The sequence below is a fragment of the Canis lupus genome, chromosome 14 (assembly GCF_011100685.1).
Source record: "Canis lupus familiaris isolate Mischka breed German Shepherd chromosome 14, alternate assembly UU_Cfam_GSD_1.0, whole genome shotgun sequence".
In the NCBI taxonomy this organism is placed as follows: domain Eukaryota; kingdom Metazoa; phylum Chordata; class Mammalia; order Carnivora; family Canidae; genus Canis; species Canis lupus.
In genome coordinates this window covers 2,671,243-2,698,633 of record NC_049235.1, presented here as the reverse complement: position 1 = coordinate 2,698,633, position 27,391 = coordinate 2,671,243, and the positions used below count along the sequence as shown (strand labels likewise).

The following is a 27,391-nucleotide window of genomic DNA, read 5'->3' as shown; positions in this document are numbered from 1 at the left end:
AGGAGGGTCAATGAACTAAACAGAGGTTTTAGGTTTGTACAACAACTTTAGGAAACCCAACTGAGGTTCAATTTATGAATTTCACTAAGCATGATTATTAGATTATCCATTTGGTGTTCTTATCAGGATGCCTAGCAGATAGAATGTAAATACAATTAATTACATAAATAATCCTTCCTATCCCTATTTCTACAGACTCAGTATTCCTATTGTGAGGGAACCATGTATTTATTTATGGTTTTCCAATGTCTATACTTTGCCACTTATAATAGATGTTCAATAGCTACGTATTTAAATTAATTAGGCTTTGTTTTTTTAATAATAAATTTATTTTTTATTGGTGTTCAATTTGCCAACATACAGAATAACAGTGCTCATCCCGTCAAGTGCCCCCCTCAGTGCCCGCCACCCAGTCACCCCCACCCCCGCCCTCCTCCCCTTCCACCACCCCTAGTTCATTTCCCAGAGTTAGGAGTCTTTATGTTCTGTCTCCCTTTCTGATATTTCCCACACATTTCTTCTCCCTTCCCTTCTATTCCCTTTCAATATTATTTATATTCCCCAAATGAATGAGACCATATAATGTTTGTCCTTCTCCGAGTGACTTATTTCACTCAGCATAATACCCTCCAGTTCCATCCACGTTGAAGCAAATGGTGGGTATTTGTCATTTCTAATGGCTGAGGAATATTCCATTGTATACATAAACTACATCTTCATCCATTTATCTTTCGATGGACACCGAGGCTCCTTCCAGAGTTTGGCTATTGTGGACATTGCTGCTAGAAACATCGGGGTGCAGGTGTCCCGGCATTTCATTGCATCTGTATCTTTGGGGTAAATCCCCAGCAGTGCAGTTGCTGGGTTGTAGGGCAGGTCTATTTTTAACTCTTTGAGGAACCTCCACACAGTTTTCCAGAGTGGCTGCAGCAGTTCACATTCCCACCAACAGTGCAAGAGGGTTCCCTTTTCTCTGCATCCTCTCCAACATTTGTGGTTTCCTGCCTTGTTAATTTTCCCCATTCTCACTGGTGTGAGGTGGTATCTCATTGTGGTTTTGATTTGTATTTCCCTGATGGCAAGTGATGCAGAGCATTTTCTCATGTGCGTGTTGGCCGTGTCTATGTCTTCCTCTGTGAGATTTCTGTTAATTAGGCTCTTTGGATGGTTAAAGGCTGTACAGTCTGCACTATTAGAAGAGTTATTCTAGCATAATTTAACTTGATTTTTGAGGTTTCCCCAGTGTTAACTTAGTTTTATTCCTTTTTAGATCTATTAAGCCTAATATTAGGTATCTCTTTGCTTTGCTTTCTACCTTTTAAAACTTTATTACTATTCTGTTTTCTCTCAGCCTCTTGGTCTGTGTATTTATGCGTTTAACGTAGTAGTTCCCTCAGGAAGTGGTAAACATCCAGGTCTAAAAAATATCTGAAAATTATTTTAATAAATTAATTTGTCCTTGCTTTTGAATGGTAATTTACCTGGGTTTGCAATTCAGGATTGATAGTTTTATTTTCTCAGTATATTTTTAAGACTCCCTCTTAGGTCTATGTATTATTTATTTAAGTATATGTTTAATTTCCACATGTTTAGAGATTTTTTCTAAAAATGTTAAAAATTGTATCTTTGATTTCCACATAGGTACCATTAAATTATAAAAAATGTATATAATTTCAGTTTTTAAAAAATGATCATCCTTATTTTATGGTGGAGCATATGGCCTATTAATGAATGGGTGCTTGAAAAAAAATATGTATTTTCTGTTTTTGTTTGGTAGAATCTTTCATTCACATTATTCTCCCAGCCTACATAAGGCCAAGCTTTTATGTATGTATGTATGTATATATTTACTCATTTTTCAGAATGTTTCTTAATCACTCTTTTGAATCTTTCAGTAAGGAAATGTCAGTGTCAATTTGAAGAATTCTTTTTGGGCACTTTGTAAACTGAGCTTACATCTAAAATAGTAATAATAATAATCAATACTCCATCTGTTGGGCAATTCTAACCCTTCATCTTTCCTTGTGCTTATTAATATTGACTCAGTATGAAAGCAGTGATAGAATTCAGTTCAAAAGCATCAATTTATATAGATAACAGATAATACTATTGCATTGGTCACCAGAAACTGCAACAAGCAGTTATTCTGGGATTCTTTCTTCTCTGAAGTTTTTTTTAGGATTTTACAAAAACACTCAATCCATACAACTACTTTGAAGAAGAAACTCTTGATTAACCTACAACTTTATTAATAAACATAACCCTTTTTGTCATCTTTAGAAAACATCTTCAGCTTAAAAGAGAGACCTCTTACATCTTTTGTCCATGTGATAGGTATCACACTATTTCTTAACATCTGCTTCTGTTCTACATTTAGAGTATGGGAAATATAAAAAACTCTCAAGTCAAGTTAGTTATGACCATATGCCTTGTTACAGCCCAGGAAATATGAGAGGGAGTGATACAAAGAACCTCTGAGAGGAAGTATTTAGTAATCAGAACTTGACCCTCCAGTCATGTCTTCTGTCTTGGGAACATGTAAAAATGGAGACATCCTAAGGACAAATCAACTTGGAATGTCAGATAACAAATAAAAGACACTGCCCCAGAAGGTCATGGTCACCCAATTTGGACTTTAAATGTTTAAGAAATAAACCTATGTTTTTAAGGCATTGACAATCTGTTGTTTTTACCTTGGTATCCTCATACACATTGTTAATATGTTAATATAACCCTTTATAAGGGTCTCTTGTAAATATTAATTTTAGCTTCTAGCTCTAAGCTGTTTTCTATAGGTTTTTCCATCAATGTCACACACAGACCTCTAGCTTAATTAATTCATGATAATGATATTTGATAACAACCCCGAAGATCCTATGATAAATCAGAGAATAGATATATATTACAAACTCTATGGTATTTTAGAATATTTCAGCAAATGTTAATGGAAACTTCCAGGACTACTTTTTAACATCTCAGTTTCACTGGAAAAATATTAATTAGACATAGGCAAAATTATTTTTGTATAATTTCATAACAAAGAAGATAACAGAGAAACCATGAGACAGTTTTTATACTTATTTGTATAATTTTCAAATGTTATTAATTTAAAAATATTAAATATTATTAATTTTGCAGATACATAAATACTTTTGAATGGTTACCTTATTTGTAATCAAGTGGAGATTAAATTAAGTATGGATGACATTCAATGATATATGTGTCTCATGGAATAAGAGATCTCCTCTGAATACATGTGTCTCCATGGCACTTCACCATCATGGCTTCATCTTGTGTAAATTCCAAAAAAAAGGAGAAAATAGCACAATATCTGAAACTAGCATAACTTTTCTTATACTCCAGTTGTTATTAAGAGTTAAATTTAAAAAGGAAACATTGCATGTGTATTAGAAACCAAGGGAAGCTCCAGGGAAATTTTATTCCATTCAAGTCTACATAAATCAATCCATAGTAAACAGTCCTTTATACTCCTAAAAACATATAACAGATGATTTATTATATTTCTAAAGCTGTCTAGTTCATGGTGCTTATGTTGCTTTAAATGTTAACTCTGAGAATAGTGTCTCTTTCTAGGCAAAGATATTCTGAGTTACTTATTATATGTAAAAAGCTGGCATTGTTTCTGTACAGATTTTTTTTTAAAACAAAATGATACATAAAATCATAGGAATAAAGGATAAGTCACAAATTACTGCCTTCATATTAAAATTACTCTTTTGTAAAATAATGATTCAAAGCATCTCTAATGGAGAGCATGTGAACATCATGATTTTCAACTTTTTTTTTGTTCAAAAGATCAATTTCTACTTTTTCCATTTACACATCCACTTCTTCAGGAGTCTTTGCAGAGCATCCTTCACTTCTTTGTTCCTTAGGGTATAGATGAGAGGGTTCAACAATGGTGTGACTAAAGTGTAGAAGAAAGTGAATAACTTGCCATAATTTGAAGCAAAGTCATTCTTAGGGTCTGTATAAACCATGGCCACTGTCCCATAAAACATGAGGACCACAGTGAGATGAGAAGAACAGGTGGCAATGGCCTTCTGCCTTCCATCCTTGGATTGGATTTTACCTAAGGCTTGAGCTATGTAGCCATAAGAAGTCAGGATTAACCCCATTGGCACAATGGTGAAAAGGTCAGCAGAGATGGTCATTTGCCATTCAATGGCAGAGGTATTTCCACATGCCAGGCGTATGAAAGCAGGAACTTCACAAATAAAATCATCCAAATGGTGGTGGGTGTATAAAGGAAGTTGGAATGTGATGGGGGATTGGGTCACAGATTCCATCAATCCAGACATCCAGGCTATGAGCACCAGCTTCCAACAGAACTGATGATGCATGATGATTGTATAGTGCAGGGGCTGACAAATAGCTACATAGCGGTCAAATGCCATCACCACCAACATGACACCTTCTGTGGCACCAAGACAGAGCAACACAGAGAGTTGGATGACACAGCCTGTGTAGGTGATGCTCTTGTCTGGCCCCCACAAATTGTACAACATCTGGGGCACAGCAGTTGTAGTGAAGCAGAGATCCAAGAAAGAAAGATTGCTAAGAAAGAAGTACATGGGGGTGTAGAGATGAGGGTCCACATAAGAGAGCAAGATAATGGTTGAGTTGGAGAGGATGATCATGGTGTACAAGATGATCACAATCCAGAAGAGAATCATTTCTAGATGGGGCCATTCAGAGAAGCCCAGAAGTATAAAGCCAACTTGGAAACTGTTGTTTGTAATTCCTAGTGCTTTTGGCATTAGGGTGGGGACATAATTGTAAGTAAGATTTTGTGAATGAATTTTTAAAGAAAGCTGTACTACAAGCATTATTAGTTTTCCAGGGGGTTTTGGGTCATAGAACATATATGTGCTTTCCCATATATAATCAGCAATATTATACAATCTCTCTTCCATAATGTTGTGGCTTTTATACAAAAGGGATATTTGTAAGATACTGATGAGGAGAACAAAGGCAAGAGAAATGCGTGGAGGCAGAGAAAATTAAGGCCATTCCACTTTAAATTCAGCGTTATCACAAGTGCAGCCATCCCAGGCCCCTGTGAATAAGAGCTGAACTTTACCTTACTTCAGTTACAGGAAGAAAACAGCTTACAGTTTAACGTCCTAGAAAGCCCCATATTAGAATAAAAACAGAGCCCAAGCCAAGGGCAGGAAGTCCCTATTAGAATGAAAACAGAGTCCAAGCCAGTGGCAGGAAGCCCCTATTAAAATAAGAACAGAGCTCAATGCCCTTGAAGGCCCTATATCAAAATGTAAACAGAACTTGAAGAATTGCTCCAGCCCTTCTGGAGGTCCCTGAGAACAGCCCTTAAAACTAAGCTGAAACCCACCTGGGGGTCCACGTCTCTGCTCTGCTGTGTGGGTACACTTGGACCCAAGCTCGAGCTTGTAAATAAAAATAAACCCTCATGTGTTTGCATTGGTGTGGGCTCCTCGGTGGTTTCTCGGATTCACAATCTCGGGCACAACAAAATGTAGTTAAAATTAAATCTCCTTACGACTTACAGCTTGCTGATAAATACCTGAGGCATGCACACTATGACATTCTTCAAGGGACTCTTGGCTGCCTCAATGTTGATATTTCATTAAAGACTAAAAGCAACCTTATTAATTGTCAGACCTCCAAGGTCCTGTAGAATATTTTCACCATATAGAAATTCCTTAGAAACTTACCTTATCTCTACCCCTGCTCCATCCACAAACTTAAAGGTATATAAGCATTCTCTTCTCACAATCACAAATGCAATTCTTTCTGCTCACAAGTCCTGTCCACATGCTATGATAAAAGGCCTTGCATCAATACTACCCAGAGGATTTCTCTCTGGGATATACTCACATCAATCCCAATATATACCCTTATGTGATTACCATAGATCATATTCATGTTCTTCCCAGATTTTCTTTTTAGCCACATATACAGTATCTCTTCAGAATATTTGGAATAAAATGTTGCATACAAAGTAGTCCCCAGTATTGCTTGGGTTTAATTTGCATTATTTGGTGACGTTAGTAAGAACACGAGAAATGGAGATTATCCTAGGAACAAAGACCTTGTGCTCTAAATACAGACACTAACCAGTGAAACTTTGAACATAAATCATCCTCTGAATGTCTGAAGAGCCACTTTGGAAAAAAAAGCCACCTTGGGATAGGTAACGTACCGGTTTTTATTTATTTTAATTTTTAATTTTGTTATTAGTTTTTATTACTTTTGGAAACACACTAGTTTTTAAATGAAGCAATGTTAGGTTGGAAATACCTGGTTGCTTAACCTTAACTAAATTAACTCTAGTTACTTTAAGTAAACAAGTTTAAAATTCTGACACTATTCTTATCTTAGTAACAGTTATAGTAACTCTCATCTCAGAGAATTTGGGCCCAGATTAATGGGGATAATGTTATAACAGTACTTGTCCCTTTGAGATAAAAACATTTAACATTATAAACTAGGAGAACAGAAAGCACTCTAATTGCTGTATAAATGCTATATAATTACCACCCTGTAAACTTCTCTTATTAGTTTTCTTCAGTAATCAATAGGGAATAATAAATTTCCAAAAATCATAACTAAAAGATGTAAGTAAATCAAAGTAACAAAATTATGAAATTTGATTATTTTAAAATTTTGTTTCATGGGCAGGAGAGAAAGATGGTGCATTACCATTATCTAAAGAATACAAACCTGCAGAGTACGATTTAGGAAAAATTTCCTTTAATATTAATTTTATATATTTGAAAAACTGAAGAATAGTTCAAGAAAAAGTCAAGAATGTAAGACATAGGATGCAAAAAGTTGCCCTTTGGTGAAAGAAACAGAGTTTGCATATAGTAAAAATTTAAATTCGAAAGTGAGCAACCAATGCAAAAATCAAAACACTATGGGAGGCAGATTCCAGTTTTTTTCCTTTTTTTTTTTTGAGACTGATTTTATTAAATAGCAGCTTCACAGATATTTATTGAATACCTATCCTGTGCCACACACTGAATGATACTGAGGGAATATACTGTGAACACAGAGATGAAATCTTTGATTTACCAAACCTACAGTTCTGTCTGAACTCTAGGAAACACACTGGGGGTTGCTGGAGGGGAGGGGGTTGGAGGATCAGGTAATGGGGGTGATGGGCAGTAAGGAGGGCATGTGAGGTGAGGAGCACTGGGTGTTATATGCAACTGATGAATCACTGACCTCTGCCTCTGAAACTGATAAGAAAAAACTTACAGTTCAATTAATGTGAAAAGAACGTGAATAAATGAGCAAATTATAAGGATTCAACTATTTCTGATAATAACTACCATGAAAAAGGGAGGAAATCAGGGTATTATAAGTCAGGGTATCAGTGGAAGATTGAAGACCCAAAGGAAGATTATTTCACTCTAGGGGAATAAGGAGAGCATGTGGCTGGGTGCAGGAATTGTCAGCTCTAAGAGCTCCAGCATGGACTGGGAGGTCTAGGCCCTGTGCACTGCAAATGTTAGATGTCGCAAACTCACCTTCTGCATTCAAAGTTCTCATGATCATACCCCGAACTGATATCCCTTTTTTTCTCTGCAAAGCACTCTGAGTTAAATACAAAATGCCTATTTTCTTCCATCAGACTGTATCGCCTCCATCTCTTTAGTTCTCTGTTTCTGCAGTTCTATTTTATCAATTTATCTTCACTTAAGAATGCAATGTTGCATTAAACTGTGGCATTTGGATAAGAATGTTCAAGTCGTTCAGTTGTTTTTGAAGTGACCAGGGTTCAGTTTTTCCTTATGCAAAAAAAAAAAAAAAAAAATCAGATTGATGGTATTATGTACTGTTTTCTGATAAACTTATGTTGACTTATGTTTGTAAAAATTGTCTTTTCCATTCATTGAATGCATTTCAAAAACAATGTAATATGACTTAAGATATTTATGAAACAGAAAAGAAATGAAGGCAACTCTCATCCTCCCATCAATATAATATATACTATACAAATTTGGTTTCTTATTTTCAATATATAGTTTAATAACATATTGATTGATGTAGTGTATAAAATCAGATACAGAAAAGAGTCACACTGTATATAACAATATTTCTCTACATAGTATAATCATGTATATATTCTCATAACTGAATGCTTTAGAAGATAACTTTTTAATACAAAGCTTTTAATATTTTGCCTTAGTAATAGAAATTATAAACATTTTTCTATTATTTTAAATGTAAATTTCTTCCAAAATTTTGCTAATCTAAAAAACACTGAGATGATTTCTCTATAAACAATTCCTTGCTTCTGTGCTTACATTTTTTAATTAAGATAATCGTATCCTTTTCTGATTCATGCAGTCAGGTTGCTTCCCATCAAAGATTAACTAGATGGACCCCCAGATGGCAGTAGTTAGTTATTTTACTCACATTGCCACTGATAATCCTCTATTTTTTTCTCTTTATAATTTAGCAAGTAATAATGGGGACCTATTGTGGATTTAATTTGCATTTTTGTGATAATGTGTGGTTTGGTATTTACAAGTTGTTTGCAAAGTCTTCACAAAAAATTTGTGTCATTTTAAAATTTGATGAATTAATGTTTTTTAATTAATATTTAAGAGATTCTTAGTGCAGAATTTTAGCTTATGATTTGTCATTAGATTCAACTTTAAAGGATCTTTTAATAGGGTCAATCTCCTTTTCTCCTCAGAAGTATGCATTTTTTTCATTTTTCAAATCTTAAATAATTTTTCATGATATTTTCTACATTGGCATTGTTCATAGTTTAGGTAAATCTTTACCCACACAATTGCCTATTTAACAGTTTCATTTAATCAATTAGATGTTTACATCAATTAAACCTTTAAATCAATTTAAATTAATTATTTAAATTAAATATTAAAATCAATTTTGCTGCTTACATTTGCATTTAAAAAAAGTTTTTAAAGATTAACTTTATTTGAGAGAGAGAGAGAGTGAGAACACACAGGAGTGGGGGATAGCGCAGAGGGGGAGAGGGCGGGAATCTCCAGTGGCCTCCCTGCTCAGCACCAAGCCTGATTTAAAAATACTGGGAACGTGACCTGAGCCAAAACCAAGAGTTTGATTCTTAACTGACTGAGCCACCTAGACACCCATTTGCTGCTTGTATTTTCAGAGAACTCTGCTATCATTATGGTAGGGAGCAGTTTATTCCATTCTTATTGATATGACCAAAATTTAACCAATCTGTTTGGAGGAAAACATTCTGTCACTCATGCTCACTCCCTCTATCTCTGGTATATTTTCAAAATTATGGCACAGGAAACTTTTACTGGTGTCATTCAGTAGTATTTATTAAGTAGCTAATTATGTAGATTTTAGTTTGAACTATGCCATAGCGTTCCTAAAGCTTAGCCTTTTTCTTGTTAGCGTATATAAATATCTAAACACAAAATAAACACTAGAGTTCTTTTGAAATATATTTTACTAAACAATCCACTTCTTAATACTTTCTGCCTTTTTCAATATAAGCAATTTTAAGAAATTCACCATTCCAGTATGATAAATGAAACACTATGAAGAAACAATCATGGAAACAATGTTACTTGTGTGTTTTGACGTACAAATTAGTAAATATACGGTATTATATATATAGTAAATATACAGTAAATATACAGCATGAATTAATGATGAACAGAGCACAATTATGATATGTGCATCTTAAAATACATATTTTTCCATAAAACTCCACAGAAATTAGCATAGATTCTCTTCAAACCCAGGGAAATATTATGCCTTCTGCTTTATGTAACTCTGACTCTTTTACTTCTTTATATTCTAGCTGTTGGATCCCAAAAATGGAATTACCTGGTTGGAAAGCAGATTAGTGGCAGAACTGGGCAAACATTAGCCTGCTACTGAGTCACCTGTGGACCTTCCTACCTTGAGATCTTATCTTAGGCTCCTTCATTTTTAGTGGCTGCTCAGTTAAATATATGGCCTCATGTAGACATTAAGAGATAGGAAGAAAAGGTATGAACATACTATACATTTAGTATGAACACAGAGGGGACTGGGATTCTCAGAAAGTCCCTGGGGATCTATCCATGCAGGTAATTAACTATCAGTTCCCAAATGTTACAGAAATAGAGAAAATGAAAAATATTCTTCCCTTGTTTTCAGTAATGAACTGAGATAACACATTAAGTGTTTTTGGTAGACTATTTTAAAGTGGTCCTCAATAACTGAATAAAGCAATTTGTTAATTATATCTTCTATGGTTTACTACTCTTTGGTTTATTTACTCACACTACAAATATTCATTAAATCGCTGTTGCATGACCATCTCTGTATTGGTCATATAATTGGAACAAAAGAGGAACAGAAACAAGACAATATTCTTTATCAGTCTGAAATTAATTACAAGTGCTTTTTATTACAAAAATAATCAGAGGGGAATGCAATGATGTGTAACAAATATATACAGGACTGTTAAATTGTTCATTAATTGTTTTATGAGAGCTGCATACACTATATAAAAGGCTTAAACATATTTCAAAACCAATTTCTTTTTTTTCCTCTTTAAAGATTTTACTTATTTATTCATGAGAGACATGGAGAGAGAGAAGCAGAGACATAGGCAGAGGGAGAAGCAGGCTTCTGATAAGGAGCCCAATGCAGGACTTGATCCCAGGCCCCTGGGTCACTCCCTGAGCCAAAGGCAGATAGATGCTCAACCACTGAGCCACCCAGGTGCCTCTCAAAACCAGTTTCTTTTTTTTTTTATTTTTTTATTTTTTTTTTATTGGTGTTCAATTTACTAACATACAGAATAACACCCAGTGCCCGTCACCCATTCACTCCCACCCCCCGCCCTCCTCCCCTTCTACCACCCCTAGTTCGTTTCCCAGAGTTAGCAGTCTTTACGTTCTGTCTCCCTTTCTGATATTTCCCACACATTTCTTCTCCCTTCCCTTATTTTCCCTTTCACTATTATTTATATTCCCCAAATGAATGAGAACATATAATGACAAAACCAGTTTCTGGCTACAGTTCAATAATAGCTGAGAAAAGCAATTAATTGCTTTAGAGTATAAAATATTTACTTTTAGGCAACATTATATATCAAAAGCAAAAATTAATAAATAAAAATAATAAGGCAAGGTATAATCATTAGAAAATTACAACATGCACAAAAATATTTAAAATAGTTTCCTTTTTAAGAGAGAACGAGGGTGAGAGAGGGTGAGCAAAGGGAGTAGCAGAGGGAAAGAGAGGGACAATCTCAAGCAGACTCCCTGCTGAGCACAGAGCCCCACATGGGGCTCAATTTCACAACACTGAGATCATGACCTCAGCTGAAATCAAGAGTTGGATGCTTAACCCACTGAGCCAGCCACTCAGGTGCCCCTGAGATTGTTTTCTTTAAATAAGTAATAACATGGTATTTCTGTGAAATAGTACTCAAATACTATATGTGAGATATACAAAGAGAAACGTAAAACAAAAACAGACTTTAATTTTGATCCAGATAAATACTGACTAGAAACAAAGAAAAAATATAATTAAAAAATTATCTTTTTAAATTTAAATGTTAGTTAACATACAATTCTGGAGTAGAATTCAGTGATTAGACACTTACATACAACACCCACTGCTCATTGCAAGTGCCATCTTTATACCTATCACCCATCTAGTCCATCCCTCATCCACCTCCCTCAAGTAACCCTTAGTTTGTTCTCTATCATTAAGAGGCTTTTAATGATCTGTTTCCCACTCTCCTTTTTTTTCTTTCCCCCTTTCCATATGGTCATCTGTTTTCTTTCTTCTTCCTTTCTTCCTTCCTTTCTTTCTTTCTTTCTTTCTTTCTTTCTTTCTTTCTTTCTTTCTTTCTTTCAAATTTTATTTATTTAATTTAGAAAGACAGCACATGTTGAAGGGACAGAAGGAGAGAGACATTCTTTTTTTTTTTTTTAAAGATTTTATTTATTTATTCATGAGAGACGCAGAGAGAGAGGCAGAGACACAGGCAGAGGGAGAAGCAGGCCCCATGCAGGGAGTCCGACGTGGGACTTGATCCCGGGTCTCCAGGATCACACCCTGATCCGAAGGCAGGCACCAAACTGCTGAGCCATCCAGGGATTCCCCAAGAGAGACAATCTTAAGTCGACTCCATGCTCAGCACAAAGCCCAATGTGGGGCTCAATTCCAGGACGTTGAGAGTATGACCTGAGCCAAAACCAAGAGCCAGACACTTAACAGACTGTGCCACTCAGGTGCCACTGTTTCTTTCTTAAATTCTACATATGAGTGAAATCATATGGCATATGATTTTCTCTGACTGACTTATTTCACTTAGCATAATACATTCATAATACATACATCTGAATGATGGTCCACATCATTGCAAATGGTAATATTTCACTCTTTTTGATGGCTGAATAATATTATGTAGGCTCTCTCCATTGTTTGACTATTGTTGATAATGTTGCTATAAGTATTGGGGAGCATGCACCCATTCAAATATTTATTTTTCTTTTTTTTGGGTAAATACCTAGTAGTGCAATTGCTGGATCATAGGGTAGTTCTTTTATTAACATTTTGAGGAACCTCCAGATTGTTCTCTAGAGTGGCTACATGTTTGGATTCCAACCAACAGCGGAAGAGAAATCCCTTTCTCCGCACCCTTGCCAAAACCTGTTTTTCCTTTTTTTTTTTAAATAAATTTATTTTTTAATGGTGTTCAACTTGTCAACATACAGAATAACACCCAGTGCTCATCCCATCAAGTGCCCCCCTCAGTGCCTGTCACCCAGTCACACCCACCCCCCGCCCACAGCCCCTTCCACCGCCCCTAGATCGTTTCCCAGAGTTAGGAGTCTCTCATGTTCTGTCTCCCTTTCTGATATTCTCACTCATTTTTTTCTTCTTTCCCCTTTATTCCCTTTAACTAATTTTTATATTCCCCAAATGAATGAGACCATATAGTGTTTGTCTTTCTCAGATTGACTTATTTCACTCAGCATAATACCCTCCAGTTCCATCCACATCGAAGCAAATGGTGGGTATTTGTCGTTTCTAATGGCTGAGTAATATTCCATTATATACATAAACCACATCTTCTTTATCCATTCATCTTTCCATGGACACTGAGGCTCCCTCCACAGTTTGGCTATTGTGGACATTGCTGCTAGAAACATTGGGGTGCAGGTGTTCCAGTGTTTCACTGCATCTATATCTTTGGGGAAAATCCCAAGCAGTGCAATTGCTGGGTCATAGGGCAGATCTATTTTTAAGTCCTTGAGGAACCTCCACACAGTTTTCCAGAGTGGCTGCACCAGTTCACATTCCCACCAACAGTGTAAGAGGGTTCCCTTTTCTCCGCATCCTCTCCAACATTTGTGATTTCCTGCCTTGTTAATTTGCCCCATTCTCAATGGTGTGAGGTGGAATCTCACTGTGGTTTTGATTTGTATTTCCCTGATGGCAAGTGATGCAGAGCATTTTCTCAGGTGCATGTTGGCCATGTCTATGTCTTCCTCTGTGAGATTTCTCTTCATGTCTTTTGCCCATTTCATGATTGGATTGTTTGTTTCTTTGCTGTTGAGTTTAAGAAGTTCTTTATAGATCTTGGAAACTAGCCCTTTATCTGATATGTCATTTGCAAATATCTTCTCCCATTCTGTAGGTTGTCTTTTATTTTGTTGACTGTATCCTTTGCTGTGCAGAAGCTTCTTATCTTGATGAAGTCCCAATAGTTCATTTTTGCTTTTGTTTCTTTTGCCTTCGTGGATGTATCTTGCAAGAAGTTACTGTGGCCAAGTTCTAAAAGGGTGTTGCCTGTGTTCTCCTCTAGGATTTTGATGGAATCTTGTCTCACATTTAGATCTTTCATCCATTTTGAGTTTATCTTTGTGTGTGGTACAAGAGAGTGGTCTAGTTTCATTCTTCTGCATGTGGATGTCCAATTTTCCAAGCACTATTTAGTGAAGAGACTTTCTTCCAATGGATAGTCTTTCCGACTTTGTCGACTATTATTCACCATAAAGTTGAGGGTCTACTTCTGGATTCTCTATTCTGTTCCATTGATCTATGTGTCTGTTTTTGTGCCAGTACCACACTGTCTTGATGACCACAGCTTTGTAGTACAACCTGAAATCTGGCATTTTGATGCACCCAGCTATGGTTTTCTTTTTTAAAATATCCCTGGCTGGGAACCCTGGGTGGCGCAGCGGTTTGGCGCCTACCTTTGGCCCAGGGCACGATCCTGGGGACCCGGGATCAAGTCCCAGGTAGGGCTCCCAGTGCATGGAGCCTGCTTCTCCCTCTGCCTGTGTCTCTGCCTCTCTCTCTCTCTCTCTCTCTCTGTGACTATCATAAATAAATAAAAAAAATTAAAAATAAAATAAAATTCCCCTGGCTATTTGGGGTCTTTTCTGATTCCACACAAATCTTAAAATAATTTGTTCTAACTCTTGGGGGAAAGTCCATGGTATTTTGATAGGGATTGCATTAAATGTGTAAATTGCCCTGGGTAACATCGACATTTTCACAATATTAATTCTGCCAATCCATGAGCATGGAATATTGTTCCATCTCTCTGTGTCTTCCTCAATTTCTTTCAGAAGTGTTCTATAGTTTTGAGGGTATAGATCCTTTACCTCTTTGGTGAGGTTTATTCCTAGGTATCTTATGCTTTTGGGTGCAATTGTAAATGGGATTGACTCCTTAATTTCTCTTTCTTCAGGCTCATTGTTAGTGTCTAGAAATGCCACTGACTTATGGGCATTGATTTTGTATCCTGCCACGCTGCCAAATTGCTGTATGAGTTCTAGCAATCTTGGGGTGGAGGCTTTTGGGTTTTCTTTTGTTTTCTTTTAATTTATTTTTATTGGTGTTCAATTTACTAACATACAGAATAACTCCCAGTGCCCGTCACCCATTCACTCCCACCCCCCGCCCTCCTCCCCTTCTACCACCCCTAGTTCGTTTCCCAGAGTTTGCAGTCTTTACGTTCTTTTGGGTTTTCTATGTAGAGTATCATGCCATCGGCGAAGTGGGAGAGTTTGACTTCTTCTTTGCCAATTCGAATGTCTTTAATGTCTTTTTGTTATCTGATTGCTGAGGCTAGGACTTCCAGTACTATGTTGAATAGCAGTGGTGAGAGTGGACATCCCTGTCTTGTTCCTGATCTTAGGGGAAAGGCTTCCCCATTGAGAATTATATTTGCTATGGGCTTTTCGTAGATGGCTTTTAAGATGTTGAGGAAAGTTCCCTCTATCCCTACACTCTGAAGAGTTTTGATCAGGAATGGATGCTTATTTTGTCAAATGATTGCTCTGCATCTAATGAGAGAGTCATACGGTTCTTGGTTTTTCTCTTGCTGATACGATGAATCACATTGATTGTTTTACAAGTGTTGAACCAGCCTTGCATCCCGGGAATAAATCCTACTTGGTCATGGTGAATAATTTTCTTAATGTATTGTTGGACCCTATTGGCAAGTATCTTGTTGAGAATTTTTGCATCCATGTTCATCAGGGATATTGGTCTATAATTGTCCTTTTTGGTGGGGTCTTTGTCTGGTTTTGGAATTAAGGTGATGCTGGCCTCATAGAACGAATTTGGAAGTACTCCATCTCTTTCTATCTTTGCAAACAGCTTTAGTAGAATAGGTATGGTTTCTTCTTTAAACGTTTGATAGAATTCCCCTGGGAAGCCATCCGGCCCTGGACTTCTGTGTCTTGGGAGGTTTTTGATGACTGCTTCAATTTCCTCCCTGGTTATTGGCCTGTTCAGGTTTTCTATTTCTTCCTGTTCCAGTTTTGGTAGTTTGTGGCTTTCCAGGAATGCGTCCATTTCTTCTAGATTGCCTAATTTATTGGCGTATAGCTGTTCATAATATGTTTTTAAAATCGTTTGTATTTCCTTGGTGTTGGTAGTGATCTCTCCTTTCTCATTCATGATTTAATTAATTTGAGTCTTCTCTCTCTTCTTTTTAATAAGGCTGGCTAATGGTTTATCTATCTTATTAATTCTTTCAACGAACCAACTCCTGGTTTTGTTGATCTGTTCCACAGTTCTTCTGGTCTCGATTTCGTTGAGTTCTGCTCGAATCTTTATTAACTCCCTTCTTCTCTTGGGTGTAGGATCTATTTGCTGTTTTTTCTCTAGCTCCTTTATGTGTAAGGTTAGCTTTTGTATTTGAGTTCTTTCCAGTTTTTGAATGGCTGCTTGTATTGCCATGTATTTCCCCCTCAGGACTGCTTTTGCTGTATCCCAAAGATTTTGGACAGTTGTATCTTCATTCTCATTAGTTTCTATGAATCTTTTTAATTGTTCCTTAATTTCCTGGTTGACTCTTTCATCTTTTAGCGGGATGGTCCTTAAGCTCCCCATGTTTGAAGTCCTTCCAAACTTCTTGTTGTGAATTATGTCTAATTTCAAGGCATTATGGTCTGAGAATGCGCAGGGGACGATCCCAATCTTTTGGCACCGTTTCAGACCCGATTTGTGACCCAGTATGTGGTCTATTCTGGAGAAAGTTCCATTTGCACTTGAGAAGAATGTGTATTCAGTTGAGTTTGGACATAAAGTTTTGTAGATATCTGTGAAATCCATCTGGTCCAGTGTGTCATTTAAAGCTCTCGTTTCTTGGAGATGTTGTGTTTAGAAAACCTATTGAGTGTGGAAAGCGCTAGATTAAAGTCACCAAGTATAAGTGTATTATTGTCTAAGTATGTCTTAACTGTGGTTATTAATTGATTGATCTATTTGGCAGCTCCCACATTCGGGGCATATATATTGAGGATTGTTAAGTACTCTTGTTGGATAGATCCTTTAGGTATGATATAGTGTCCCTCTTCATCTCTCACTACAGACTTCGGGGTAAATTTTAGTTTATCTGATATAAGGATAGCTACCCCTGCTTTCTTTTGAGGACCATTTGAATGGTAAATGGTTCTCCAACCTTTTATTTTCAGGCTGTTGGTGTCCTTCTGTCTAAGATGAGTCTCTTGTAGACAGCAAATAGATGGGTCCTGCTTTTTTATCCAGTCTGAAACCCTGTGCCTTTTGATGGGGTCAGTAAGCCCGTTCACGTTCAGAGTTACTATTGAAAGATATGAGTTTAGTGTCATCATGATGTCTATTCAGTCCTTGTTTTTGTGGGTTGTTCCACTGGACTTCTTCTTAAAGGGGAATTTTAAGAGTCCCCCTTAAAATTTCTTGCAGAGGTGGTCTGGAGGTCACATATTCTTTCAGCTCCTGCTTGTCTTGGAAGCTCTTTATCTCTCCTTCCATTCTGAATGAGAGCCTTGCTGGATAAAGTATTCTCGGTTGCTTGTTTTCCTCATTTAGGACCCTGAATATATCCTGCCAGCCCTTTCTGGCCTGCCAGTTCTCTGTGGAGAGGTCTGCTGTTACCCTAATACTCCTCCCCATAAAAGTCAGGTATTTCTTTTCTCTTGCTGCTTTAAGGATCTTCTCTTTATCTTTGGAGTTTGCCAGCTTAACTATTAAATGCGGAGGTGTTGAACGGTTTTTATTGATTTTAGCGGGGGATCTCTCTATCTCCTGGATCTGAATGCCTGTTTCTCTTCCCATATTAGGAAAGTTTTCAGCTATGATTTGTTCAAATACATATTCTGGACCTCTGTCCCTTTCGGCGCCCTCGGGAAACCCAATTAAACATAGATTTTTCTTCCTCAGGCTGTCATTTATTTCCCTTAACTTATCCTCATGGTCTTTTAATTGTTTGTCTCAGTTTCCCTCTTTGCCATCAACTTGCCTTCTATGTCACTCACTGGTTCTTCCACCTCGTTAACCCTCCTCATTAGGACTTCTAGTTTGGATTGCATCTCATTCAATTGATTTTTAATTTCTGCTTGATTAGATCTAAATTCTGCAGTCATGAAGTCTCTTGAGTCCTTTATGCTTTTTCTAGAACCACCAGTAGCTTTATAATAGTGCTTCTGAATTGGCTTTCTGACATTGAATTGTAATCCAAATTTTGTAACTCTGTGGGAGAGAAGACTGTTTCTGATTCTTTCTTTTGAGGTGAGGTTTTCCTTCCAGTCATTTTGCTCAGTGAAGAGTGGCCAAAAACAAGTTGTATTGGGAAAAGGAGAAAAAGAGAGGAGAGAAAGAAGGAAAGAAAAGAGAAAGAGAAAAAAAAGGAAGGAAAAAAAAAGAAAAAAGAAGAAAAAGAGAAAGAGAAAGAAAAAGAAAGAAATGAAATAAAAGGGTGGGGGAAGAAAACAAATCAAAAAGCAAACAAAACAAAACAAAACAAACAAAAAAAACACGAGGGCGTATCTTCTGATTCTGTCTACTTTAAGAGCTTTGACTTCCCCTGGAACTTGTCCGTCTAGCTGGTCTTCTGGGGGAGGGACCTGTTGTGCTGATTTTCAGGTGTGAGCACTTGGGGGAGCTGCTCTGCCCCTGCCTGGTGTAGGGCTCAGTGGGGGCTGTTTACCCCGTGAGGCCCCAGGAGGAACTATCCCAGTGGCGGGGCCAGCTCTGGAGCCCTGGAGTCAGCTCCCGCAGTAACCCCAGAGCTCTCCGTCTGCAGGGCCTGGAGGCTCCGGGGCGGGGCCGCTGATCTGCTCAGCTCGGGGCAGGAGCGTCCTTGCTGTCCTGGGCCCTCCCCGCCTCTGCCTGTCCCTGGAGGAGGCCGGATCCTGGGCTCCTGTGCTCCCTGTGCTCCGGGGCCTGCGCTGTTGGATTCTGCTCCCGCCCCGCAACCCCCTCCGCGGAGCCGCCCCCGAGCCCTCCGAGCTGCTCCCGCCCCGCAGCCCCCTCCGCGGAGCCTCTTCCTCTGCCCGAGCCCCCCCGAGCTGCTCCGGGTCCCGCCGTGCGCGCTGCAGCCCTTAGGGAGCTCGGCGCACTCTCCCGGGGCGCAGGTGTCTGTTAGTGTCCCCGGGAGCCCGAGGGCATCCCCGCCCTCCTGGGTCCTGCTCCACCTCCCTGCGAGCCCCTTTCCGCCCGGGAAGGTCGGTGCAGCTCCTGCTCCTCCGGGACGGGGCTCTCCTGTCCTGGGGACACTCGCCCCGGCCTCAGCCCGGCTCCTCGCGGGGCCCCTCCCCCTTGGAGCTTTTTTAATTTATTTCTTTTCCCCGTCTTCCTACCTGATAGAAGCGTGAACTCTTCTCTCTGTAGCATTCCAGCTGTTTCTCTTCAAATCTCAGGCCAAATTTGTAGGTTTTCAGGATGATTTGAAGGTTATCTAGGTAATTTGGTGGGGACAGGTGACTTGGGGACCCTACTCTTCTGCCATCTTGCTCCACCTCCTCTGTGTGTTTCTTTTAACTCAGAAATTTGACATTTATAGCACAAGATCTCTGAGGAAGTAAAGAGGATAATAATAATTTGTGCATCTTAAAATACCTCTCATACCTTAAGCATAATACATAATTCTTATGTATTCTAAGTTCTCTTCAGGGACGCCTGGGTGGCCCAGCAGTTGAGTGTCTGCCTTTGGCTCAGGGTGTGAAACTTTGGGGATCGGGTCTCATTCAGGCTCCCTGTGAGGAGCCTGCTTCCCTCTCTGCCTTTGTCTCTGTGTGTCTCATGAAGAAATAAATAAAAATCTTTAATTAAACATTTTTTAAAAAATTAAAAAGCTCTCTTCAAATCCAGGGAAATGTTATACTTACAAAATTTATGCATTCTGATTTTTGTCTTTCTTCATTTTCTAACTGCTCCATCTCAGAAGTTAATGTGACATACTTGGTTAAAAAGCAAATCAGCGGTAGGGTTAGACAACAGATGAAACTGCTTAGGAGATGCCTGCAAACTTTCCTGCCTGAGGTCTTTTTTCTGGCATCTCCATTCTTACTGACTCCCGAGTTAAATATATAGCATTCTGTGCTCATTAGATGTCAGAAAAGATGTGAGCACTTTCCTATTGGAAAAGAGCATGGAAGGCACACAGGAAACTCAGATCCTTAGGAGATATTGAGGCGTTCTATACTTGCAGCTCCTAGTCTAGATATATTGCAAAGGCATAGAAAATTTAAAAAAAAAAAAAAAAAAAAAAAGCTTTGCTTGTTTCTAGTAAATGGATCTTTACCACGTTGTTTTCAGGTAATGTGTCATTAGCTGAATTAAGTCATCAGCATATTGATTATATATGCTATAAGCTTCAACAGTCGTTGATTTACTTTTTCACCCTGCATATGTCACTGCGTCTCTCTTGTCCCTGTCCTGTCCCTGTGTTAGTCGTTGAAGATGTAAGAGATAGATAAGAAAGAAAAGAGGATTAAGATGAAATTTATGAGTCTGAAGTCACTTGCATATGCTATAGGTAATTAAATATAGTTGAAGGAGATTGAAGAACTTGAAGCAAGGATAAAATAAATTTTATTTGCACAGGATAAAATAAATGATAAAACCGAGGTTTTTTAAGAATATGATAAAAGATACAATTAATTTTTGCCTCAGGCATATAATGATGAGTAACATATGTATATGAAGAAAAAGAACATTTAATTAGCTATTGTTCTATGAAAGCATTGTAGGATACATAGAATATATAAAAGTTCTAGTGGGAACTGAAACCAATTTCCATATGATATATGCTGTTATCTAGGAATAGAGACTTCTCTTTAAAATATAAAATATTTCACTTTAGAGCACATCATATATAAAAAAATAGCACTATGTAAGCACAATATATGGGATGCCTCGGTATCTCAGTGGTTAAGCATCTGCCTTCAGCTCGAGGTGAGATCCTAGAGTCCCAGGATCGAGTCCCACGTCAGGCTCCCTGCATGGAGCCTGCTTCTCCCTCTGCCTGTGTCTCTCATGAATAAACAAATAAAATCTTTTTATTTAAAAAGCACAAAAGATACAACATGACAGCTACAAAATTATAAAAATTTGTTTCTCTTGAAATAAAAATGTAAAAAAAAGAAATAAAAATGTAAGAAAATATTTCTGTGTAAGAGAAATTAACTTCCATACACGAGATTTCCAAGAAGTAAATATAAATCATCTGCTTTCTGAGACTCTTTGTTTCATATGTAGGTAAGACTTTTATTTGCTTTTCATTTTGGAGATTCCTTTTCTTTCTTTTTCATTGCTTGAACTAAATGACTTTTCTTGGTACATAAGTAGAATGACAGTCATGATCCTCAGCTCCCCCCTAAAATAATTCTAAATGAGCCTCTTTTTAATTCCTGTATCTGTGTCTATGAACTTCAAAATTCAAAGTATTTCCACTTATTTTCCTCATAATTTGGGCTAGATTTTGTGCTGCAGGTTCTGTTTCTAAAATCTTCTATGGGGATGCCTGGGTGGCTCAGTGGTTGAGCATCTGCCTTTGGCCCAGGGCATGATCCTGGAGTCCCAGGATCGAGTCCCACATCAGGCTCCCTGCATGGAGCCTGCTTCTCTCTGCCTATATCTCTGCCTCTCTCTCTCTGTGTCTCTCATGAATAAATAAATAAAATCTAAAAAAATAAAAAAAAATGAAATCTTCTATACGTTTTCTCTGTTCCTTGGATTCTTCAGTATTCTGACAAAGGGCATCATTTTCTTACTTTATTATTATTTTTATTTATATTTATTTATTTTATTATTTATTTTTTCTTTTAATAACAAATTTATTTTTTATTGGTGTTCAATTTGCCAACATACAGTATAACACCCAGTGCTCATCCCATCAAGTGCCCCCCTTCAGTGCCTGTAAACACATTTCAGGGGCGCTTGGGTGGCTCAGTGTTTGAGTGTCTGCCTTTGGATCAGGTCGTGATCCCGGAGTCCTGGGATCAAGTCCCACATCAGGCTTCCCGCAGAGAGCTTGCTTCTCCCTCTGCTTTTGTCTCTACCTCTCTCCTCTATGTCTCTCATGAATAAATAAATAAAATCTTTAAAAATAAAAAAACTACATTTCTGCCATTTCATAGTATTTGAAGGAATGTTGGAACCATATATGCATTACACCTTTTTTTTCATTGTATAGTTTTTAAAAATGATAACATTGTATGATTAAATAGCTAGGCAATATTGCCTTTTTCTTGTGGGAATAACATGGAAAACCATTTTAGAAAGTAAGTTGTTAATATGTGTAAATTGACTTATGTATCCCCGTTTTTGGCTTACCAATTGCATTTCTAAAAATTCCATATAAACATATAATAATAAACATAGTCTAAAAATGTGGAGGTGTACTCAATGCAGCTATTAATTAAAGAAAAAATGTAAACCCTTCAATAGTAAGGAAAAAAAATAATAAATTGTGGATTTTTTTGAGACTACTAAATCATAATAGAAAAGCTCACAATAATATAAGTAAAAAAGATAATATAGAATTGTATATGTACCACGACAGCAAAAGCAATATAACTATACCATCTTAGAAAAACTTGGCATTACATTAAAAAAAAAGTAACTGGATTTTAAAAATTGTTTTTATTTTTATTAAGTCATTTTAGTAAACTTCCTTTCCATGTGTCTTTTGTTCCTCTTATATTATTTCTGCTTTGTTTTTGCAGGATTTGCCTATTATCTCTTTGTTGTATAGAATAGCATATTTAGCTATTTTACTGTATTTAATAAACTACATTGGCAGTAATTTGTTGTGTATAGTAGTTATTTATTTTTTTCCACAGAAATTCTTTTCCATATTGTGGAGGCCGAGAAAATTAAGGCCATTCCACCTCAAGTTTAGCATTAGCACAAGTACAGCCATCTTAGGCCCCTGTGAATAAGAGCTGAACTTTACAGGAAAAACTGCAGAATGTCCTCGGCAGGGAATCCCATATCAGAAAGACAGCAGAGCTCAGAATGCCCTCAGCAGAGAATCCCATATCAAATCTTAAGAAACTCCCCCACTCTTTCCCCCATACTGGAATGGAAAAAAATTCCTCCACCCCTTCTGAAAATCCTCTAGACCAGCCCATAAAAAACCAAGCAGTAACTCACTTTGGGGTCCAAGCCCCTGCTCTGCTGTGTGGAGTATACTTGGACCCAAGCTCAAGCTTGTAAATAAACCCTCATGTACTTGCATCGGTGTCGACTCCTTGGTGGTTTCTCGGACAGCAATATTACCCTTAAGTAAGTTTTAAATTTGTCTCTGCATTTTTATAGTAGTTCTTTGTAAATTTTGTATGACTTTTTAAATTAATTAATTTTACTTTTTTACTTTAACTAGTGTAGTAAGAGGGATCTTTTTTTTTTTTATTGGAGTTCAATTTGCCAACATATAGCATATCACCCAGTGCTCATCCCATCAAGTACCCCCCTCAGTGCCCGTCAGACTCCACATCCAGCATGATGCCCAATGTGAATTGGTTGAATTCACAACCCTGAGGTCAAGACTTGAGCTGAGATCAAGTGTCAGACACTTAACTGTCTGGGCCACTCTGTTACTTTCCTTATTTTATATCTGGTTTTCTTTTCATTTTTTTTTTACAGTTTATTTTATTAAATGTAATCTTATTTGTGTCATGGATGCCAAATTTCATTTAAATACATTTATGTTCTGATGTGGGTTTTTTTTTCCCTTGTCAAGCTTTACTGGGTATAAAGAAATAAAGCTTCTATAAACATGAGGTTGCCTGTACAACTTCTCACCTTGCATATTATAAATGAAAGCTTGTGCTTCTTAACATGTCCCATTAGGTTCCCAAAACTTCCTCCATTAGTGAGTGTGTTATTCATATTTGAAAATTCTGGAAGGCAAATTCAACTAGTCTTTTTTTTAATTTTTTTAATTTTTTATTTTTTTATTTTTATGATAGTCACACAGAGAGAGAGAGAGAGAGAGAGAGAGAGAGAGGCAGAGACACAGGCAGAGGGAGAAGCAGGCTCCATGTACCGGGAGCCTGACGTGGGATTCGATCCCGGGTCTCCAGGATCGCGCCCTGGGCCAAAGGCAGGCACCAAACCGCTGCGCCACCCAGGGATCCCTCAACTAGTCTTTTATGCCTTTTATTTCTCATAAACTGAATATTCATTATTTCAGCTGCTACCAAGATGTTTACAGGGTATAAAGTGCACAAAGTATTTTTTGGAAAGGCATCACTGATCACTGATTTACTCAGAAAATTTTCCTGATTTTTTTCATTCTTATGTGTGCAGCCTTTTAATCTTCAAATTAGTCTTTGGAAGTAGACACAAGTCTAAATTTTCTCTTGTAGACTGTCAGTGTTATTTTAATACAAAGATGAATTTTAAGTGAGCCTCAGGTTTTTTGTTTTTTTTGTTTTTTTGTCGTAAGTTTCAATGACATGAAAGCCCACACAGTATGAGTACTTTTTATTTTCATTGATGTTTTGATGATTCCTTTTGCCTTGTGGGAGTCATAATAAAAAATGAGTAAGATTATAGATTAAATCAGTTTTTCGGGGATCTCTGGGTGGCTCAGTGGTTTAGTGCCTGCCTTTGGCCCAGGGCATGATCCTGAAGTTCAGGATCATAAAGATTTTAAAATCTTTTAAAAAAATCAATTTTTCTATACCTGTACAATTCTGCTAAAATACTTGAGACTGACAATTGACATATTTCACTCTCTTTGGACAGAGACAGAAAGAATGATACACACTTTCTTTCACTTTCACTCAATTATTAAAATTCTTTCAAGAGAATGGGAATAAACAATATGTGAATTGATCAAATTTTTTTAAAAGATTTTATTTATTTATTCATGAGAGACACAGAGAGAGAGAGAGAGAGAGAGAGAGGCAGAGACACAGGTAGAGGGAGAGGCAGGCTCCATGCAGGGAGCCTGACGTGGGACTCAATCCCAGGTCTCTAGGATCACACCCTGGGCCGAAGGTGATGCTAAACCGGTGAGCCATCAGGGCTGCCCTGAATTGATCAACTTAATAGAAGCTTACTTGTTTCATTGCTTTCACAATAAAGTCATAATTTACATTACAAATGTAATCAACATATCACAATTCTGAATTATATTTATGTTTTTCATAATATAAATAAGTTGATATAGTGAAACTTGTCCATTCTCTGGTTTAAACTAATGAGGAAATGGCTATATATTATATGTTATTTCCAAGTTTGTTATATATATATATATGTTTATATATATAATATGTATATATAAGACATGATATATAACTTATATATGTTATTGTGTGTGTATAATACACAATGTGTGTGAAAATGTAGAAATAAAGTTATGTTTCATCTTTTATGGGAATATATATTATAACACAATTCTTCACAGAGGGTGAGATGAATATCATTTCAGGTAAGCTAGGGAATGTAGGTAACATTTCAGTTGAGCTTTTAGGAATAATATGCCAGATAAATATATATTACAGAGTGAAATGGTTTGTGAATGAAAGTGGATGGCATGGATGAAGAAGAGCAAAGAGTTTCTGTAAACACAGGATCTTGGATTCATGCAAAAAATGCTTGGGAAGAATGAAACACTCTTGTGACTGGAATATGTTAGTTTCTTACAGGATTCTGTGGTTTTACTTCTTCTTTACTACTACTCCTGTATTATGTACAAGTATCCCAAAACTTAGAACAAACAATCCATGCGCTAAGAACAGCCACTAAGATCATACTTAGGAGTCATGTATTTTTTGAAACTAAAACATTTCTCATCACCAGTGTTCTCAAGGCCCCTTTCACATCTTTGTTTCTCAGAGTATAGATAATGGGGTTTAAGACTGGGGTGACTATGGTGTAGAAAAGAGAAACAAACTTTCCCTGGTTTTTTGAGCTACTTTTGGCTGGCTGAAGGTACATAAAGATGATGGTTCCATAAAAAATGATGACCACAATCAGGTGGGAAGAACAAGTCCCAAAGGCCTTCCGGCGCCCTGCTGCTGATTTTATCCTCAGCACAGTTTTTGTTATAAAGCCATAGGAGACTAGGATGAGTGACACAGGGACAATTAGAAAAATCACACTGGCCACAAAGAGTTCTATTTCATTGATTGTTGTGTCCACACAGGCCAGTTTGATGAGCACAGGAACCTCGCAGACAATGTGGTCCAGTTTGCGATGACCACAAAGGGGCAGCTGCACAGTAAGGGAGCATTGAATTAAGGAGGTGATAAGACCACTGAGCCATGCTATGATGGCCAGGGAAGCACAAAGCTGAGGATGCATAATAGTTGTGTATTGCAGAGGCCGGCAGACAGCAGCATATCGATCATAAGCCATGACTGCCAAAAGAATACATTCAGAGGATCCCAACCCCATAGCCACATAGAGCTGGGCCACACATCCACCATAGCTCATGTTTTTTTCTTTTTTATTCATGGTAACCAGCAACTGTGGGGCAACGCTGGTGGTAAAGCAGATGTCCACACAAGAGAGATTGCTAAGGAAAAAGTACATTGGAGTGTGGAGTATGGGGGCTAAATAAGACACCAAAATGATGGCAGTGTTCCCCAGAATGTTCAAGATGTAGAAAAGCAAAATTATGACAAAAAGGATCCTTTCTAGTTGGGGATCATCTGCGAATCCCAGCAGAAGAAATCCCTTTTCAGAACTGTTGTTGCTTTCCTCCATTGTCCTGTAGATTTCAATTTATAAAAGGCTTAATATTCTGGAAGAAAGAAGATGATAAGGTGAACAGTGGTAAATTGTGGTGTTTCTAATATGATTATCTTCCTTTTATAACATTCAGCCATATTGTAAAGACTGATAACACTTTTCTCAGTGTATGATAACACTTTTCTCAATTTTCTTTGACAGAAATACCTCCTTTGTCATTTCCTTCAGCACATTTCACTCCTTCAAATGGGAACAACACTCATCCATCTACAATGGATTGTAGCAATGGATGGTAACACCATCACAATACCCTCACTCGTTTACTGCCATAGCCTAAGAGGGTAATTATATGCCCTCAACTTTTCTTGGAGAAATATCTTTATAAACTTAGTGATATTTATTTATAAGGCTCTATCAGTTTTGGTTTATTCCTCCTTAAACATTCTGCCATCACATATTTTAAAATTATACAATGGCAGACAGATATGGAGGAAGCATGAAGAAAATTAGCACTTAGGTGTCTTTGGAGAGAATCTGGGTTAGTTATTGGTAGTGATGGTACATCTCAGGCATGAAAAGGACTTTGAAATGATATGTAAAAAAAAAACAAACTGCTGAAAAGATGATCTTAGAGAGAAGAGAGAGCACATGAAAACCGAATTACCATCAACTTGGCCCAATCATTGTTTTAAACACTGGAATTATGTTGACACAGAGTTTGAGCTGGTGATATTTTCTAACTAAACGACCATACAGCAATCTTACATACACATATTACTTTATGGCTTCTCTTCACTTCCCACCTCCATCTCTTCACTCATCTCATTTACAGTTATTTTAAAATACATTTTGTGATTATTGTAGGTTACTTTTCAAGCGCTTTTGGGTAAGTTTGAGAAGTGGTTACCTTGGCTGTCTTCACTGAAAG

At 37.4% G+C, this 27,391-nt stretch overlaps 2 protein-coding genes and 1 long non-coding RNA gene across 4 annotated transcripts in view; all 3 read right to left on the bottom strand.

Moving 5' to 3' along the window:
• LOC119876967 overlaps positions 1 to 19,173 on the bottom strand; it is a 37,741-nt gene extending 18,568 nt beyond the window's left edge. Inside the window, exons 1-4 of one of the 2 annotated variants that reach the window (XR_005369279.1) lie at positions 19,113 to 19,173; positions 7,539 to 7,799; positions 3,165 to 3,290; positions 2,363 to 2,555 (exon numbers count right to left, since the gene is read on the bottom strand). This is a non-coding gene — a long non-coding RNA (uncharacterized LOC119876967). Of the gene's footprint in view, positions 1 to 2,362; positions 2,556 to 3,164; positions 3,291 to 7,538; positions 7,800 to 19,112 lie in introns of those variants that run through there. The other variant, XR_005369278.1, reaches the window with a different exon arrangement.
• On the bottom strand, positions 3,488 to 4,850 carry OR2AX2 (olfactory receptor family 2 subfamily AX member 2). The gene has a single exon (XM_038556460.1). It carries the CDS (start codon positions 4,848 to 4,850, stop codon positions 3,825 to 3,827), a length of 1,026 nt encoding a protein of 341 aa, XP_038412388.1. The 3' UTR covers positions 3,488 to 3,824.
• Positions 19,174 to 25,530: 6,357 nt separating the features above from the next.
• OR2G6 (olfactory receptor family 2 subfamily G member 6) lies at positions 25,531 to 26,478 on the bottom strand. The gene is given in 1 exon segment (NM_001388862.1): positions 25,531 to 26,478. A coding segment is annotated over 1 exon segment (948 nt).
• Positions 26,479 to 27,391: the final 913 nt, after the last annotated feature.

Excerpts from the sequence above, each read along its gene's own strand:
- OR2AX2 (XM_038556460.1), bottom strand. The coding sequence starts at position 4,850 with ATGCTTGTAGTACAGCTTTCTTTAAAAATTCATTCACAAAATCTTACT.